Source organism: Centrocercus urophasianus, unplaced genomic scaffold (assembly GCF_019232065.1).
Source record: "Centrocercus urophasianus isolate 14NV4802_14NV808 unplaced genomic scaffold, USGS_Curo_1.0 seq_10, whole genome shotgun sequence".
Classification (NCBI taxonomy): Eukaryota; Metazoa; Chordata; class Aves; order Galliformes; family Phasianidae; genus Centrocercus; species Centrocercus urophasianus.
This window is the reverse complement of record NW_024884142.1, coordinates 78,978,592-78,995,059: the sequence shown is the minus strand read 5'-3', so window position 1 is coordinate 78,995,059 and position 16,468 is coordinate 78,978,592. Positions and strand designations below refer to the sequence as shown.

Sequence of the window (16,468 nt, the reverse complement as noted above, 5' to 3'; positions counted from 1 at the left end):
GACATAGACTATTTAAATGATTTTATAAATATGTTTCAAATTTTTACTTTTTTGTGACTCAAAATAATAAGTGCCACAGTCAACACACTGACACACTGAGTTTGTACAATTTCTGACAAAATGAACAAAAATCACTTTCAATTTGTTCCGTGGATTTTTTTTTTTTTTTAATTTAAGCTAATTAGACCAAGTAATGAAAACAAGCATTAGCAAAGTGCCAACGTTTTTGTTCACAATATTTGTTTGGCTATACTTCTTAGGGATTTAGGTAAAAGGAAGTTAAAGTATAATTAAAATTACTAACCTACTTGCTCCTGCCAAATTTTTACCATTTAAAATTTATCAGATTTTAAGTTAGCCTGCAGAAAAACTTTACTTACCATTTAGCTTCCTTTCAAAACGAGAAAAAGTAAAAAGTACAATACAGACAAAAAAAAAAAAAAAAAGGAAGCGTGGGGAAGGGGGGGAGTTGGGCACAGCCCACAACACTATTAATAAGTCCTATAAATAATTTCTTTCAGGCAACATATTTAAGAGATTCCTGCAATTGCACATTATTGCCCATGGTTTTGATTCATACCTATATGTGCAATGTACAATTACTGTTTTAAATCAACTGCTTCTGCTGATCAAAGGGAGGATTTAACTATACTGTATCTACAAAAGGTTCGGTTGCTCAGAAGACATCAAGAAAATGCACATTTTCATTTGTAAAACACAGGAAAAATATATTAGTGAGAGCAAAATGCAGGCTGCTGAATTTTTCTATCAAAACAGGATATTTATGAACAGGATTAATTATATAAATGCTGAGTAACTTCGTTACCGCTGACAACAACAGTGGAGATTGTTTAATCACAAGAACTTCATAAATCCTTATCCTTACAAATTTAGAAAGGAAAAATGCACGTTTAGACTTCAAGCAGCTTCTTCTAAATTATAGATTCACATTTGCTATTTGAATGTTTTCTCTTTCTCATCAAATTTGAATTCTGAACATGCTGTATACTTGATGACAGGCTAAACCAGCCAGGAGACTGACAGAACACATATAAGGTAAAAGAATAACCTTTGTAGAGAGGATTATCTTTAAAAGATTTTCTTTCATCTTTTCCCAGATTTGTCTTCTACAGTCCATTACATTTATATTGATTTACTGACTCAGCAGAACAGTTTATGTGCAAGTATTGTTGTTATTGTTATTATTTTAAACACAACCCTTATTAAAATGTGCCTTTATTAATCTAGAACATTTTAATCATTTACATCCATTTCTCACTTAATGAATTGTACACAGCACTATCAGAAAACTGTTCTGAAAATCTAGCAAGAAAGAAAATGTGGCTATTTTGCCTTTTGGCATTCTTCATTGGTTACAGACAGCCAAAGCATCCCAGCTCTGACCTTACCCTGCAGTATCCTGCCCCAGCTCCTGTTTTCTCAACACAGCAGGATCACAGCAATGCCTTCATCTTACTGTTTAGCTTCACACATTAATTTCCAGAAGATGATTTGAAAGTAGGATTGTCTGTGATGGGCTCTGTTGAAAGTCCAAACGTTCAGCAGAATAATCTTACTCTCTGATGCACTGCCTAGTATTCGGTGCCTCGCAAAGCACATCCACACTGCAACAGGGAAAAGGGCATAACCTGAGTAGGACACTATAGATCCTCATGTAGACCTGTACCTCTAGAGCTTGATGGACATCCCTCCGACTTCCACTGAACAAGGCATGTGAGCTTACAAAAAACCACAGCTACAGCTCGACACATTTAGTAAATCACTTGGACTCTGAGTCATTCCTCCCTTCCAAAAAAAATCCTGTAAGAACCATTTGCTTCCTCTAACTTCCCTTTCTTTCCACACAATCCATTTTGGTGCTCTTTTACCTGTGGAGGAGTAACTAACTGCTCTCTAGCAACATAGAAACACTAGAAAATCCTTTGGAAAGAAAATTACATTGTTCTACCCATTAGACTGAAAAATCTTTAGACGTAATTTCATCAGTAAAGCCAGTTACTGTGGAGACAATACACCAAAGAGGTGTGGACAAACAAACTTATCAGATAGTATTATTATTAATTGTTGCTAACACTGAAGATAGGCAGTAGCTTATCAAACAATCCTAGATCAGGTAAGAATTTTTGTTTGCTCCCAATATGGCAAAAGTATTGTTCTTATCTAAACATTTTAATTTTTGTTTTTAAAAATGGCTTGGTTCACTCTCTTGAGTTGTTACTGTAATTGATAACCAAAAAAAATAGGTTAAAAAAAAAAGGTTTACATAATCGTGGCATTATGTACTGCCTTTTTACTTCAGAAAACCCTAATTAGGAACTGGACCAAAGACTCTAGATATTAACCTATGAAAAGAGATCCATATTTTCCTACAAAGATGAATTAGGCAACACTTCTGTCCAAATCAGCAATTTTTTATTATTATTATTATTATTATTTATTTGGTTATTTATTATTATATATTTTAAGATAAATAATCATCATTTGTTCACTAATAAATTTTTATCTGGACAAGACGCTTTTGGTATCCATTATTCCCTGCCTTCCTTATCTGACAATTTAAATTGTTTTGAATTTGTGAAGCAAATTCCCTAAGGGCTGTCCTGCACTTTAAGAGACTGATTTTATTAATTGAAGACAACAAATCACTTACAGAAAGTAATCGTAATGTAGGAAAGGCCCAGGCAAGGCTGTACTCTGAAAATCTCTTTGTAATTGTAGCCCTTTTAGGCAGGCATAATCAATTAGAAGTGGTCTGATTTTAACCAGTCGCAGGCTCATTACATTGCATTCCCATTTATGCTGATGAAAATCAGTTTCAGCCTGGGGCCTGGAACTCATATACAGCACTTCCTGGGGCCTCTTAGGTAAACACATCAAGAAACAGTTTTATTTGGATTTGTCCTTCACCCTTTATTCATTGAAACAACTTCACAAATCAAGATTAAAAGAGAGAAAACTTGGCTCATAACCAGAGATACACATATACAAGTAAGATATTTAATCTCAGAGAAGTATAAAGCTTCAGTTAATAACGATTTCTCACAGAACATTTAAATGTGAGACTCAAAACATTCATTTTTAACTGATGAGTTTGGTTTTTCTTTCACTATGTCATGGGACACTCGGGTTCTAGTTAATATAAACATAATATCCCTTCACGTCAGAAGTGCTTCTGCATTTGATATATAAACTTGTCCCTAATGTGTCTTCAAGTTTTCAAAAGCATATTTCCATTTTAAGTCTCTACTCTCTGTAGATATTGCCTGCAATTTGACATTATGTATTTATACAGCAGTGAATTTTTAAAGCAAGACAATGTTACTGAACTATCCCTCAGCAGAGAGAGTCTGCAAAAATAATTGCTTCCTTTCTACAGAAATTCTTCCACCATGCAGCACCAACATTTCTAACAATCCACGTAAGCTCTGAAAATTAAATGAATCCAGTACAGCCTGTAATCCAGCCACAGCATGTTGCAGTCCCTCAAGCTCAAAGGGCTATTCTTCACCGTCAGGAGCACTGAAAAAAGAGGGGAGTTTCCTGGTACAGAGAGGTCTTCAGAGACCTTTGCAAATGTGCAGCAATTATTTAAAAAGCAAAACAGACTGATGTCTAAAGATAATAAAATTAGGAAATAAATTGATAAAGGAATTATAAAGCCCCCAAAGTAAACAAAGGAAGAGCAGTCACCTGGAAGAGGAAACTAGGAGTCGAAGGGTGAGTGATGAGAATTATCAGAAGTTGATGAAAAAAATTTAATATAAGAGAATAAGAGAATAACATGAAGACTGGGATGCTTCATATTACAAAGGAGTTGAAGAAGTAGAGAATCAGAATTAAAAGCACAGTGTAAAACCTACTTCCAAAGAGGGGCTACCATGAACAAAGGCATACTCATGAAAATGAAGAAAGATGCCTAAGGAGTTTTTTTGGGGGGTTGTTTTCATTTGTTTTTTTTTCAGACATTAAACAGCGCTCGACTTTTTTAATTACTGCAAAGGATAACCATCAAGGCATACCAGGATTTAAGAAACTTAAGTAAATATACATTGTAACAAGAATATTAGTGCTGATAGGTATAGCCCACCCGTAGTAAACATTAAAAAGTCAGGAGGAAAACTTCTCCCTAGAGTCAGGCTATACTGAAACTGCTTTACAGTAGAGGTTTTGTTCCTCCCCAGAAAGCATATAGTTTGTATCTAGTCACAGTGGTCAGTACTCAACAGAATGAGACCTATGGTATAAAGCTAGCTAGAAATTCCCTTTCCTGAATAGTAGACCCTGATACCTGAGACCTACATGAGACGATGACTCTTCATTGGACATGAAAGATTTGAGCTGTCCCCATGCTCCACGTCACCCTATCTTTTGCTATAGCAGAACACACCTGCCACATTGGTCACACTGTATACAAATGTTTATTTCTTAAGGGCTACATTCTGCAGCCTATCTGTACAAACTATTTTCAGATACATTCATAAACAACTCATCTTCCTGACAGCTATCACTCTTTATGGGCATGTAGAATAGCCAGTGCTATTCAAAACTGAGCAGCTGTTAGAACTGCACATCCACGTGAAAGTACATGAACAGCAACTATGGAATAAAAGGAAATACTTCTACCAAAAATCTAAACAAAAACGCATCTACCACACAAAGTACGATTATCTGAAATGAAGAACTACTTCAGTGCATTAAATGCAGTATTAAAATTAGTCACTAGGAATTTTAATGAAATTAACATACTGTTCTTTATTTGCCTTCCTTGACAAGGTAACTTATTACTCAGCTTTTCATAAGAAATAAACAAAAGAGGTGCACAGGGAAGCTGGTTATGCCTGACCTAAAGTTGCCTGTATACAGGCACACTGGAAAGGGTATATTCTTTCCTCCACACCTTCACTTTCCCTGTTGTTTAATTACAGTACATTTTGCATTGTTGCATCTTATAAAACTTCATAATGTCAGAAAACACAGTTTTGCTAAAACAATTCTAGGTGTCTCAAAAGGTCTCCATGATTTTGGGGAAAGACTAAAGCGGCAATCTGGGCTTTATGTTTTTTTTTTTTTTTTTCGTTTTACAACTCTGGATCTGCAAAACATGTTGAAAAAATGGAAGGCATATTTTTGCTGTTACGCAGTTCTAGGTTAGGAATATTGCAAGATCATTGCTCCAAGATTTGACAAGGAGCAGCATCCCATTCGTCCTATCAACAATCTCCAGGAGTAGCTCTATGGAGCTCTTTTGTATGAACCAGCTAGATTACCTAAAGGTCTCTAACATTCCGTAGGTACCATGACTGAAAGCAGCATGTTATTGTTTCTCTAGATTCAGTACAGCTCAGAATTTTCCTCACAGACATTCAGTCTGATTTCCAAAGCACTACATTTGACTTACCTTGCTTTTGGGAATTCCCCAGGTGAGTACTCAGCATCACAAGGACATCAAGAAAAGCAGCTCTGGTCACCAAACAAGGATTTGGCCTAGAAAATCAAATTACTAATCATGAGATTTGTTTATCATCTATGCTCAGAAAAAAAATAGTGAAACAACAGCTTGGAAAAATGCCGATGTCTGCTGCTATATGGACTATCTTAGGTCTGTTTTACTTAATTAATGAAGATCAGCAGATCAAATTAGACCGCATGTGCAAAATAAATAGGCCAAGTTATCTAAGCTTCACATTCTGGTCCACTGTGAATGACAGTCTCCCTAACAGGAATCCTAACACCTCTCCTCCATCCATTCCACCAAATTTCAGTTTATATATTTCATCATTATTGGATTAATCAGCTTGCTTTGGCAAGTCTTTATTTTGCTTATGGATAATGTGTGTAATTAAATGCATTAAAAAAAATAAGTCTTCAGGTCTTACTGTTCCAGTTAATAAATAATAATAATAATAAAAAATGATGACATGTATCTGCTATAGCTTTTTAACAGCCACAGTGTTCTCATTGTTTTGATGAAGACTAGAGAGAAACATACTTAAAATTAGACCATTTTTTTCCTGGAGAAGAATATTGGGGATTTGAAGAACATAATACAAATTGGTAATAAGCTTCTTTCTGTTCCAACTCTTGAAGCCGTAAGTGAATAACGCATTCTCTCAAACTGGAAATGTAAAATGAGGTTAACATATTTATATAAGATTAACATCTTTATTTTTGTTTATATTATTATCATTGTATATTTCAGCCAGGAGAACCTTTCCTGAAGTATTACTTCATATTGAACAGGAAATCTAGTTCAAAACAGAGAAATTATTCTGATGAGTCCAATGGGACTTGCACTGAAAAACTTCTAGAATCACGAGGCACAAGTTTGAAGTATGAGTAATTCCGTTCAGTATTTCATTTTTATTTTATCTGGCACTTACTTTGTGTGCTTATCTTGACATCGAAGCTCTTTCAAAAAACTGTTAATTAATTATGTTACAAAAAACATTCCAAACTTTGTAACATCTTTAAAATTCAAGAGGGAAAAAAACTTCTTCAAATCAGATATGTGATTATGACATGAAAATGAACGATCTGAAGATCTTGCATAGAAGTTTGGTAGCTGTATTTGATCATGAAGAGTTATTCTATGACCATATTAAAAAGACGGCTTTCACCAGAAGCACTGATCTTACCTCCAGTCATAAACACTGTAACGACTATAAATTACCTGCAACTACTTTTATCCTTTACAATGTTATGCTGTAACAGACATGAGAGTAGATGTTGCCAGGACTTCTCTTTCAAAAAGATTTTTTTTTTTTTAATTTTTTGCTTAAATTCACTTTTTTTTTTTTTTTTTTTTTTTTTTTGATACTTTCTTACTAGTGAAGTAATCATGAGTCTCCCAAAGCTTTTTCACACTTGCCTCTTACTACTTGCTTTCAAGCTAGAGAGCAAAAACCCTGCCTGCAGAGAAGATGCACATCAGTGAGAACTGATACCATGAGAAGTCAAAGCAATTTTAACACGGCTTATTTTTGAAAAGCTGAAGTAGGAAGATCAATTTCTTCCCAAACAGACTAAATAAAGTTATTTTGTGTATCTCGGGCATATAGTTGTTGCCACATCTCTGTGAAGAGGAAAAAAACAACAAATAAGAAATATTCATAGGTCTAGGAAGCTTAATCTCTGTAAAAAGAGACAGATGAGCTTCTCAGGAAGAAAAAAAAAAAAAAAACAAAAAAAAACCCACCAAAACAACAACAACAACAACAAACCACCACCACTGAGATCCATCATAGCTGCAAAATGGACAACAGCACCCATGACATTTAAATTAAAATGGGGTACATAATGGGCCTACTGCACTTCAGCTCCTTTGAAAAAACAATTACAAACTTATTGTTCACTAACTTCCCTGGATTTTACAAACTGTGCCTTAGGAAAAATATGGTTGATGCAACTGAAGAAGCGACAACAGCAATACTGCCATGTTTTTCATTCCGGTCCAGCTCTTCAGCATTTACCACTTCATTCTGTGTATGCACATATGCATGTTTTGATTTTGAAATGAGGCTTTTTTAGCTTACAACACGCCAAACATTTGTTCTTGGCTTGCTCTGTTGCTCTGGTGATGCTAGTGAATTCTTGGTCATATGAACCAGACGAACACAACAGGAAACTCAGTTTTCCAAAACCAAGAAATTTCAGTGTTGTTGAGACTATAGCAGAAAGCTGAGTCTTTAAGACAATCAAATTTTGATTTACATAACAGACCCGACAGCCAAAAATCACATGCAGGACATTTCAAATGGTACACTGTGCAGCAATTAAGATGACCTGTTCATGCAGAACTTAAACAATGAGAACGGAAAGAGGACAAGATGTCTCTGTTTTAATGCAGATACACAAATAAACTGGACTTCTCATAAACAAGCTTTGAGGAAATTTGTTTCCAAACAAGAAAGTCACAGTGCTAGCAAAGGTAGGAGCTCTAAGCATCTGGAATGTTCCTTTATTTGTCCAAACCCAAAATTAGTTCACTTTTCTTCCAAACTGAATATTAATGGAAATAAATACATCATAGGCTTGCTCCAGATAATAAACTACACCTGACTCTGAACAGCACAGAGCTGGATGCTGTTAGGTCTCTCATATCTCCTAGGGGAATGTCCACACAGAAATATAAAATGGATATCAAGACAATATAATGTACTTAGTAGCGCTGTATAATTAGTAATATTGTATTAGCACTGCTGAGCATACGTACTAATAGCAAGACCTGCACAGACTGAAAAGTTGGGCAGACAGGAACCTGATGAGTTTTAACAAGAGCAAGTGTAGAGTCTAGCACCTAGGGAGGAATAACTGCATGCATCAGTAAAGGTCAAGGGATAAGCTGCTGGAGATGAGCTCTGCAAAGAAAGATCTGGGTGTCCTGATAGACATCAAGTTTGCCATGAAACAGCAGTGTGTCCTTGTGGCCAAGAAGGCCATCCTGGGGCACATTTAAATAGTGTGGCCAGCACGTCAAGGGAGGTGATCCTCCCACTCTACACTGCCCTGGTGAGCGCTCACCTGGAGTACTGTGTCCAGTTCTGGGCTCCCTGGTACAAAAAAAGACAGGGACCTTCTGGAGAGAATCCAGTGGAGGGCCACAGTGATGATAAAGGGCCTGGAGCACCCCTCTTATGAGCAAAGGCTGAGCAAGCTGGGTCCATTCAGCCTTGAAAAAATAAGACTGAGAGGGGATCTTATTAATGTCTATAAATATCTAAATGGAGGTGGGAGGCAAATGGTGAGGCCAGGCTTTTCTTGGTGGTACGTAGTGATAGGACATGGAGGAATGGCCTAAAAACTTGAATACAGTAAGTTTCATTCCAACGCAGAACTTCTTTACGGTAGAATCATAGAATCACAAGGTTGGAAACAACCTACAAGATCATCTAGTCCACCAGTCTCCTCATCACCATTACCACCACGAGCACTAAACCATCGGATAAGAGTGATGGAACACTGGAACAGCTTGCCTAGAGAGGTGGTGAAGCCTCCTTTTATGGAAATATTCAAGACCTATCTGGATGACTACTGATGTGACTTACTGCAAGGAATCTGCTTTAGCAGGGAGATTGGACTTGATGACCTCTTGAGGTCCTTTCCAACCCCTGCAATTGTACAATCACATATGATTCTGCGATAAATTTCAGAAGTGTCTCTCAGCGTGTTTTTTTCCTTTGGATTTCAAGTTTGTAGCCAGCCTACTCCTACTGCACTGTGAAGCTTTCTCTACATTCATGATATAATTGGGTGTTGACTTTCCAGGTGGAAATACAAAATCAGCTCACGATGGACTGCAGCATTACATTTCACCAACAGCCAATATTATTTCAATGTAGCTGACTAAAGAGAGGTCAAAGGCTGACTTGAGGACTGAACTCAGTTTGGCCTGCATGGAGCAACATGTAAGAGGCATCATTACTGGCTTCACCCACTATGTAAGCAAGGAGAAGACATTTGCAACCTTTAGAAGCAAAGGCAGAGACTGAAAGGATTATTACTCAAAAAGTGTAAGGCCTAGGGGCAACAATATTTTAAATTCATAAAGCCAAATAAAACAGTGACTGAAGGAACTTCTGTGTCCCCATAGATCATCATGATACTCAGCAGAAGATGCAAGGTGACTGAAAAAAATGAAGTAAAAAACGCTAACACAACTGAAGACTTCAAAGGACCTAGAGATTTTTTTTTTTAATTCCCCAAAGTTACACTGTAACAGTATCTTCAAATGGGAAAAGAAAAAAAAAAAACTAAAAAACTTTTTATTTTATTTTTGTTTTAGGTAGGTGTGGTTAAACTGCAGATAAAAATCCAAAAGCATAGTCATCAGCTTCCTAATTATTAATCTTGACAAATCACAGCAGATTTCTGGAACAGACCCTGAGAACACCATGTTTTGAAACTAGCCAATTTTTTATCATTAAGGCTGAACAAGTAATTGGCAACAGAATAGTCAGACTTCTTTATAATGTTATTTTCAACCCTGGTATGTGAATTCAAAATCAGAAAATAGCAGAACAAGAGCAATAAACATACAACATTGTTTGTTGTGTGTTTATTGACATAAAAATCAAATCATACTTGCTCAAACTCAAGTGAGCAAATACTTATATTATAAATTTTAAATGCAACCTGCTAGGCTATGTCTATTAAACAAAAGCCCAGAACAATTTTCTTGTGAATTAGTTTAGTTGCAGATATCTTAGCATAAGTATGTATCATAGGGACGCCCAGAAAACTTCTGGGTTAAAGCTCTGAGAAGAACTGTTAAGCAGTTTCCAAGCTTTTCAAAGTGTATGGATTATTTCAATTCTTCCAAATACTGCTGCTTTCTGATCTCATTTGTCAAAGTGGAACATTACTATTTTAAATAAAGAACAAAGATTCAAATACATCTTCTCCTCATAAGGTCAATTCATAGCTGCCTGGTTTACAAAAAGAGAAGCATCCTTATGATTTGTGTGACTGTTTTCAAATTGATTTCCAAAGAGAAAAAATGATTTAATGAACTGCCCACTCTTTATTTGGCCTTTAATTGAAAAGTCACTAATACTGGAACTCTCTATGTTTCTAGAGATTTTGGAAAGTCTGAAAAAATTCTTTCGTTCCTGGATAGAACCCTTCCACAAGATTAAGTTTTTCCATAGTATTTAAGGAAAAGTCGGACATTTTGCTTACAATAGAAGATAGAATTTCATCTTTAGCTCTTAACCTCAGGGAAGATTTGATTCAAGGCCAACACACCCTATATCAGCTGGTACTTACGGACAGCATCCACACAACTTCTCATTTTGTTTTTCACAACTTTTGTCTTTCAGGGACTCATTTCCTCAGGCAGGCTCACTGACAAGTAAATCTGAAGATTACAGCGCATCTTTCTCTCCTGATCAATTTCCAGCATGCTGCTTCCTGAAGAATGGAAAATCTCCGCCAAACACTTTTTCTTTCGGTGGCCAAAATCTTCTTATATGTGTCCAGCAATGACACCTCTCCATTTCCCTGCCTAGACTTGTATAAGCTACGTGCTTTATGCTTATTATACAGAAATAAAATTTCCTCTGAAGTGATTTACTCTGCTACATATGTAAATAGATGTAATAGAAACTTAAGAACTCTACAGTATAGTGCATGATACTCAGTTAAATTGTTGGGAGTATTTGCATGATACTCAGTTAAGATGTTGGGAGTATTTGCACGGTTCTTAAACTAGGACAGTCTATTTGATGATTTAAGACTGACCGGAAAAACCAGCCACCTCTCTCATCAATTTTGGGAAGATCTTGATTAAAGTCATCTTTGCAACAAGAAGTGCATCTCCTCTGATGTTTGCATCCCACTACAGTCAACCAATCTTTATTGTGTAGTCCACTGGGAGGTTTTATCCTTACAGAGCTACTGATAAATAAGGACAAACTGGCACTGTATTAAGCTATACCCAAAAAAAGATCCAGAAAACAAGCAACTGTCATTCATGGGAGCCACAAAGCTTATGGCAGTGCACACCTACACATACAGTGAGCAACTGGTTTAAACATAAATCTCCTGGTGCTTTAGTTATTAGCTTTCCAACTCTGCAACAGCCTATACACTGTGTTTTGAAACTGCGCTCAGAAGGCAGCTTTTCACATTTTAATCTGTTTTCTCTCAGAGCCCGTGTCACGTAGCACTGAAACAACATCATCAAAAGATGCACAGCCTTCCTCTTGTCTTCTTGAGGAGACATTAATAATAGATTTAATTATTAAACTTTGGCCATAGCATTTTTAACCAAGTAATACAAAACCAGCACATCAGTGAGTACCGCAGCCAAGAGAACTACACGTTAATGAAAAGTATTTAAATTAAAAAAAAAAAAAAAAAGCCTGCAATACCAACTAATGCTTGCCGAGTTCCTGGAAGCACCAGAACATGCACAAGAAATACAAACACTAAAACATCAAGTAACAGTGCTCCTGATTGTCTACTTGTGCTGCTGACATCTTGGAGCAATCACAATGTCAACAGACCCCTTGACTTGCCCACTCTGTAAGATCAGATGATCCTGCATAACAGCAGACATTGTATCCAAGAGGAAAGTTGCTCATCTGGTGATTTAAATTTTCCTACCTCCACCAAAGCCAGACCACTACACTGCTGTGCTGTCAGTTTCCCTGGTAAAGAGAGAATTTACACAAGTTATTTTTACATTGTGGGTATCACCAAGAACCTCCTGAGTTTCAGCTATTAAAAAAAATTAATTTGTGTTCTAGATGTCCTTGGTGAATGATACTGGAAGGGTGTGTTTTGTTGTTGTTGAGTTGTTTTTTGAAATAGCATACCAGATTGATAAAATAATCTGTTTTCTTTTTTGTAGTCTTAATGAGAACCAAATGTGAGTCCTTAGCAACATCCTAAAAACTTCAGAGGTCAAACTAATTCCATGTGCAAATTTAAGGAATTTTACACAATACTGTGGATAAATGCAGCCTATAAGGACACAAGCTCTGAAACTTTTGTTGATTTATTGGAAAACGTTTTCAGGTGATTGAGCATTTAAGCCCCAAACCTGTAATTGCACTTTTTTGTGCCTAATTCCAACACTGCACTAATGGAGGGAACGCATCTTCAACCGCCTTATTCAGTTCTCAATCCTCCCTGAGTGTTCATATTTAAGTTAACAGTGTATCTGGGAATAGGAGGCAAAGAATATTTTTACTTATGCAAAGTACTTCCTCAAATTTGGTCTGATGTTAAAACGTATCTATACTGATATCCAAAGTGAGCATTTCAAACCAAGCAATCATCATCTGTACAGATAAGCAATATGTAGCTGTTAAGGACTGGTGAAAGAGTTGAGTTGGAGCAATGCAGAAACTTGAATTTGTCTGCAAAAAGCACGTAAGATTTAAATGGAAACCTCAAGAATACATTTATAAAGCATGACATAACTGTTATGACTGCACTCCTAAAACAAGTAATACAGAAGACAAACCATGCTAAATTAGGCTCACAGCTGAGTAAGTGCAGATTAATAAATTACCACTGCACACCTGATGCACAGCAACTGGTCATACTGGTATGCTTAGCTTTCAGCTGGAAATTCTCTCCCAGTATTTCATGTCTGTAACAGCACACACATGAACTATTGCTGCAGTCCAGCTGACAGAAAGTAACGTTTTTGATTTGAAACCTAGTAAACAAACCTCTAGAGAGCCAGGCTCAGACAGTCGAACTATTTTCAATTTCTGAATAAAGCTGTGTGATGCACATGGACAACAGATAAAAGATATTCAAGCACACTTCTCAATGCACAGATTTTAAAAGATAGAAATATAGGAGCAGAGAAGTTTGCAAAATGGGAACATGCCAGGTCAGACAGGGCTTTTCAAGGACAGGAAGATTTGTCTTAATGCAGTAAAAGAGGCAGAGGCAAGGGATCTAACACAAGAGCTAGCCAAGCCTGCCAAGGAGGAAGTTCTTATTTTCTCCTTTCTTGTTGCTTTCTTGCTGTTCTGAAAGTATAAATAGCCCTTCCAGCTCCCAAATAACATTCCCTTTCCAAAGGAGGCTGCTTGCAAACCTGCAGACAGTCCATAGTCAGCTTGCATCTACAACTGAATGTGCCAGCATATGCCTCTGAAAATTTTTCACGCTACTACCATTAGAGCACAAATCTGCTTTGTTCACTGTTCTATCTGTTCATAAGAAATAACTGCTGTCTGTCCAAAGAGGCATTGAGAAGAATAAAGGCCTATTTGGGTCAAACATTGTGAGCCACAAGGTTCTGAAACCATAGTGAAGCCACACATTGAAACACACCTTACATGAAGTCTCTTCCAAGACTGATGCCCTGCTTGCCATCACATAACCCTACCAAAAGCAGATGGGAAAAAGGGCACCACAGACTAGCCAGAAGGCCATAGCCATCAATTTGGTAAGTTAATGTATAACTATATATACATATATATGCTATAGTGTTACAAAATACAGACAGCACTTCCCTCATTCAAAACATTTACAGCTGGACCATCCCCAGAGACAGCCTTAAGAAAGCCAAGTAGGCATGTACTTGCACCTCAGTATGCCACTCTTCCAGTGGATTTAAGCAAAGACCTGGAATACTTTTGCATGTACTTGTCACATGAGCCTGAGTCTTGTGCTCCTGTATCAGAACTCAGCCATATACAACCCCATCCATAATGCTGAGCATCACAAAAGAGCATGGGATATCTGTGTGACAAAGGTAGGTGCACACAACCACAACCACGCTAATCCCGTCTGACAAGGGATCCTTTGCAAAATGCAAAGCCAGTTTGTTCTATACAAATCTATTCCATACTAGTTTAAGGAAAGCAGTCTTAAAAATAAACTTTCCCAGTGCAGACAAGCTCTCAGTTAGGAAATAGCACTTGAAATGAGGTTAGCAGAACACGTTATTTGATGTCTGGCAGAACCTCAAAGTCTTTTTCCCCCCTTCTGTGGTCTCCATTAAGAACATAGATTGGATAGGAGGAAATCAAACTAAAAGCCCTAGAAGACAGCATCCTACAGCAAAGCTGTGCAATGACATGATTTCACAAATTTTCCAATGCCAATATTTTGCCATGCCAAAGCCTACAAGTGAAACAAGACAGGTATTTCCGGGACTTCTGTGTACCAAATCACCAGCTCAAAAATTTGTTCTCTTAGTTTTCTGTATTTATGAACAAGAAGGCACTTAGAGTTTGCCTTGTAGCTCTGCGGTATGCAGCTGAGCAAAAAAACTTTCAGAAATTAAAAAAACACCTATTTTTACTCGCATGAAAGGGATTTGAACCCTTTCAAAGATGTGGTTTGATACATTGTTTATTTTTTCTAAAAGCTTTCACCAGATTACTTTCCACCACCTCATTCCATCACCTCAGTCATCCAACGGACTCATTTCACGCATTCTAAAACTTTTGTTCTTTTCAAACATCCCACATCTCCCATCTTTGCAGAAAAATGCAATTACATAACTGGGCTGGCAGGAGCAATAACATCACGGAATCACTTCAGACTAACAAACAAGCGTATTTTCAGAACAAAATAAAAAACATCAAAGTAAGTATAAACCTGTAAGTGAAGTTTCAAATTTTACCTTGAGAAATGGATGGAAGACAGGTCTCACTCACCAAAACATCAAAAATAGAAATATTATTTTTGAATACTCAGATAAATTAGTATTTAAAAGGTATGCAAAACCTCGGAAGGTGGCGGAAAAAGTAGCCATTTCTCATTATCATAAGCCTGCCTTAACAAAAGACAGAAAATACCAGTTGAAAAATATCACTGTTTTGAAATTCAGTTTGGGGAAAGTGGGCCTTTTTTTACTTCTCTAAAGCAAAATCAGAGAAGAGAGGAGATGAGTAAATCACAGGGAATAATGCACCACCCTCTCTGGCAGTGAAACTGAGTCATGACTCTTTAGCATTCCATTTTCCAAGCCCCATAGGTCCTACTTTACTTAGCCATTTCTCATACAGAGTAGATTCCAAACCTGGATTATCACTACCATGCTTCCTCCCCAAGTCTACAACACTTTTTTGACACTAAACTACCAGAACTGGCATATTTCAATTGGCTGCACATTGGTATAAAATGGTCTTTATTTTGCTCTCATTCTTTTTTGTACAAACAATTTTCAGTTTCCTATTTTAGCTTGCCTCTGGGTGCTGAATAAAACAAATTTATCACTCCAAAGGTATAACAGTCATCACAGACCACCAATCTACATGCAAGGCTAAACATATCACTTTCTTAGGAGAGTATCTTGATTCATAATATCCTAAGATCCTTCTGCTGTCCTTCACAGTAGGCTACTATGTTTGCTGCATTAAATAATTAGCAACAAGAGCAAATTTTGGCACTTCATTATCACCACTTCTTCCAAGTCACTGATGACTTAAGCGTGACAGAGCCTGACAAAACCCTGTTGGATTCCCCTTGTAAATTAAACATTTTACTTCTAAGTTTCATTTTCTTTCATAACCAGTAGACAATGAGACCAATACCATTTCACCTATCATCCTAGCAATTAGGCTTTTGTCTTGCCTTTACAGAGGGAACACAGTTACCCAGGTATCTTTATTCAATTCCATCCAGAAAAAGAAATCAGAGTATTTAAAAAGGAATAAAATAATAATTAAAAAAAAGGCAATGGTTTCACACATCACCAAGGCAACCCAAACTCAGGAGGACAAACAAATATGAAAGTAATGGTCAACAGCTGTACTGAAAAGCAATCTCCCAAAGATCCTTACAAAAAAAGGCAAAGCAATAACAAAAGAATACCACCAGCCCTCATCACAGAACAGCCCCATTCAGGTCCACCACCCAAATATGAATGGGAAATCTGCAAAATGAATGTAAGAGACAGAAATAGATATGGAGAGAGAGGATAAATACTAATGCATCAATAGGTCATTCACCTCCAGCCCCTCTTTCCACA

General features: G+C 36.9%; 1 protein-coding gene across 3 annotated transcripts in view; it reads right to left on the bottom strand.

Annotated features, from left to right (window-relative positions):
* The window catches only part of THADA (THADA armadillo repeat containing), a 211,502-nt gene that overhangs the window by 37,681 nt on the left and 157,353 nt on the right, over positions 1-16,468 (bottom strand). For 2 of the 3 annotated variants that reach the window (XM_042826019.1, XM_042825953.1), the window contains one exon: positions 5,420-5,505. In XM_042826019.1, coding sequence (XP_042681953.1) covers positions 5,420-5,505 — 86 coding nt within the window. Of the gene's footprint in view, positions 1-3,157; positions 3,541-5,419; positions 5,506-16,468 lie in introns of those variants that run through there. The other variant, XM_042826094.1, reaches the window with a different exon arrangement.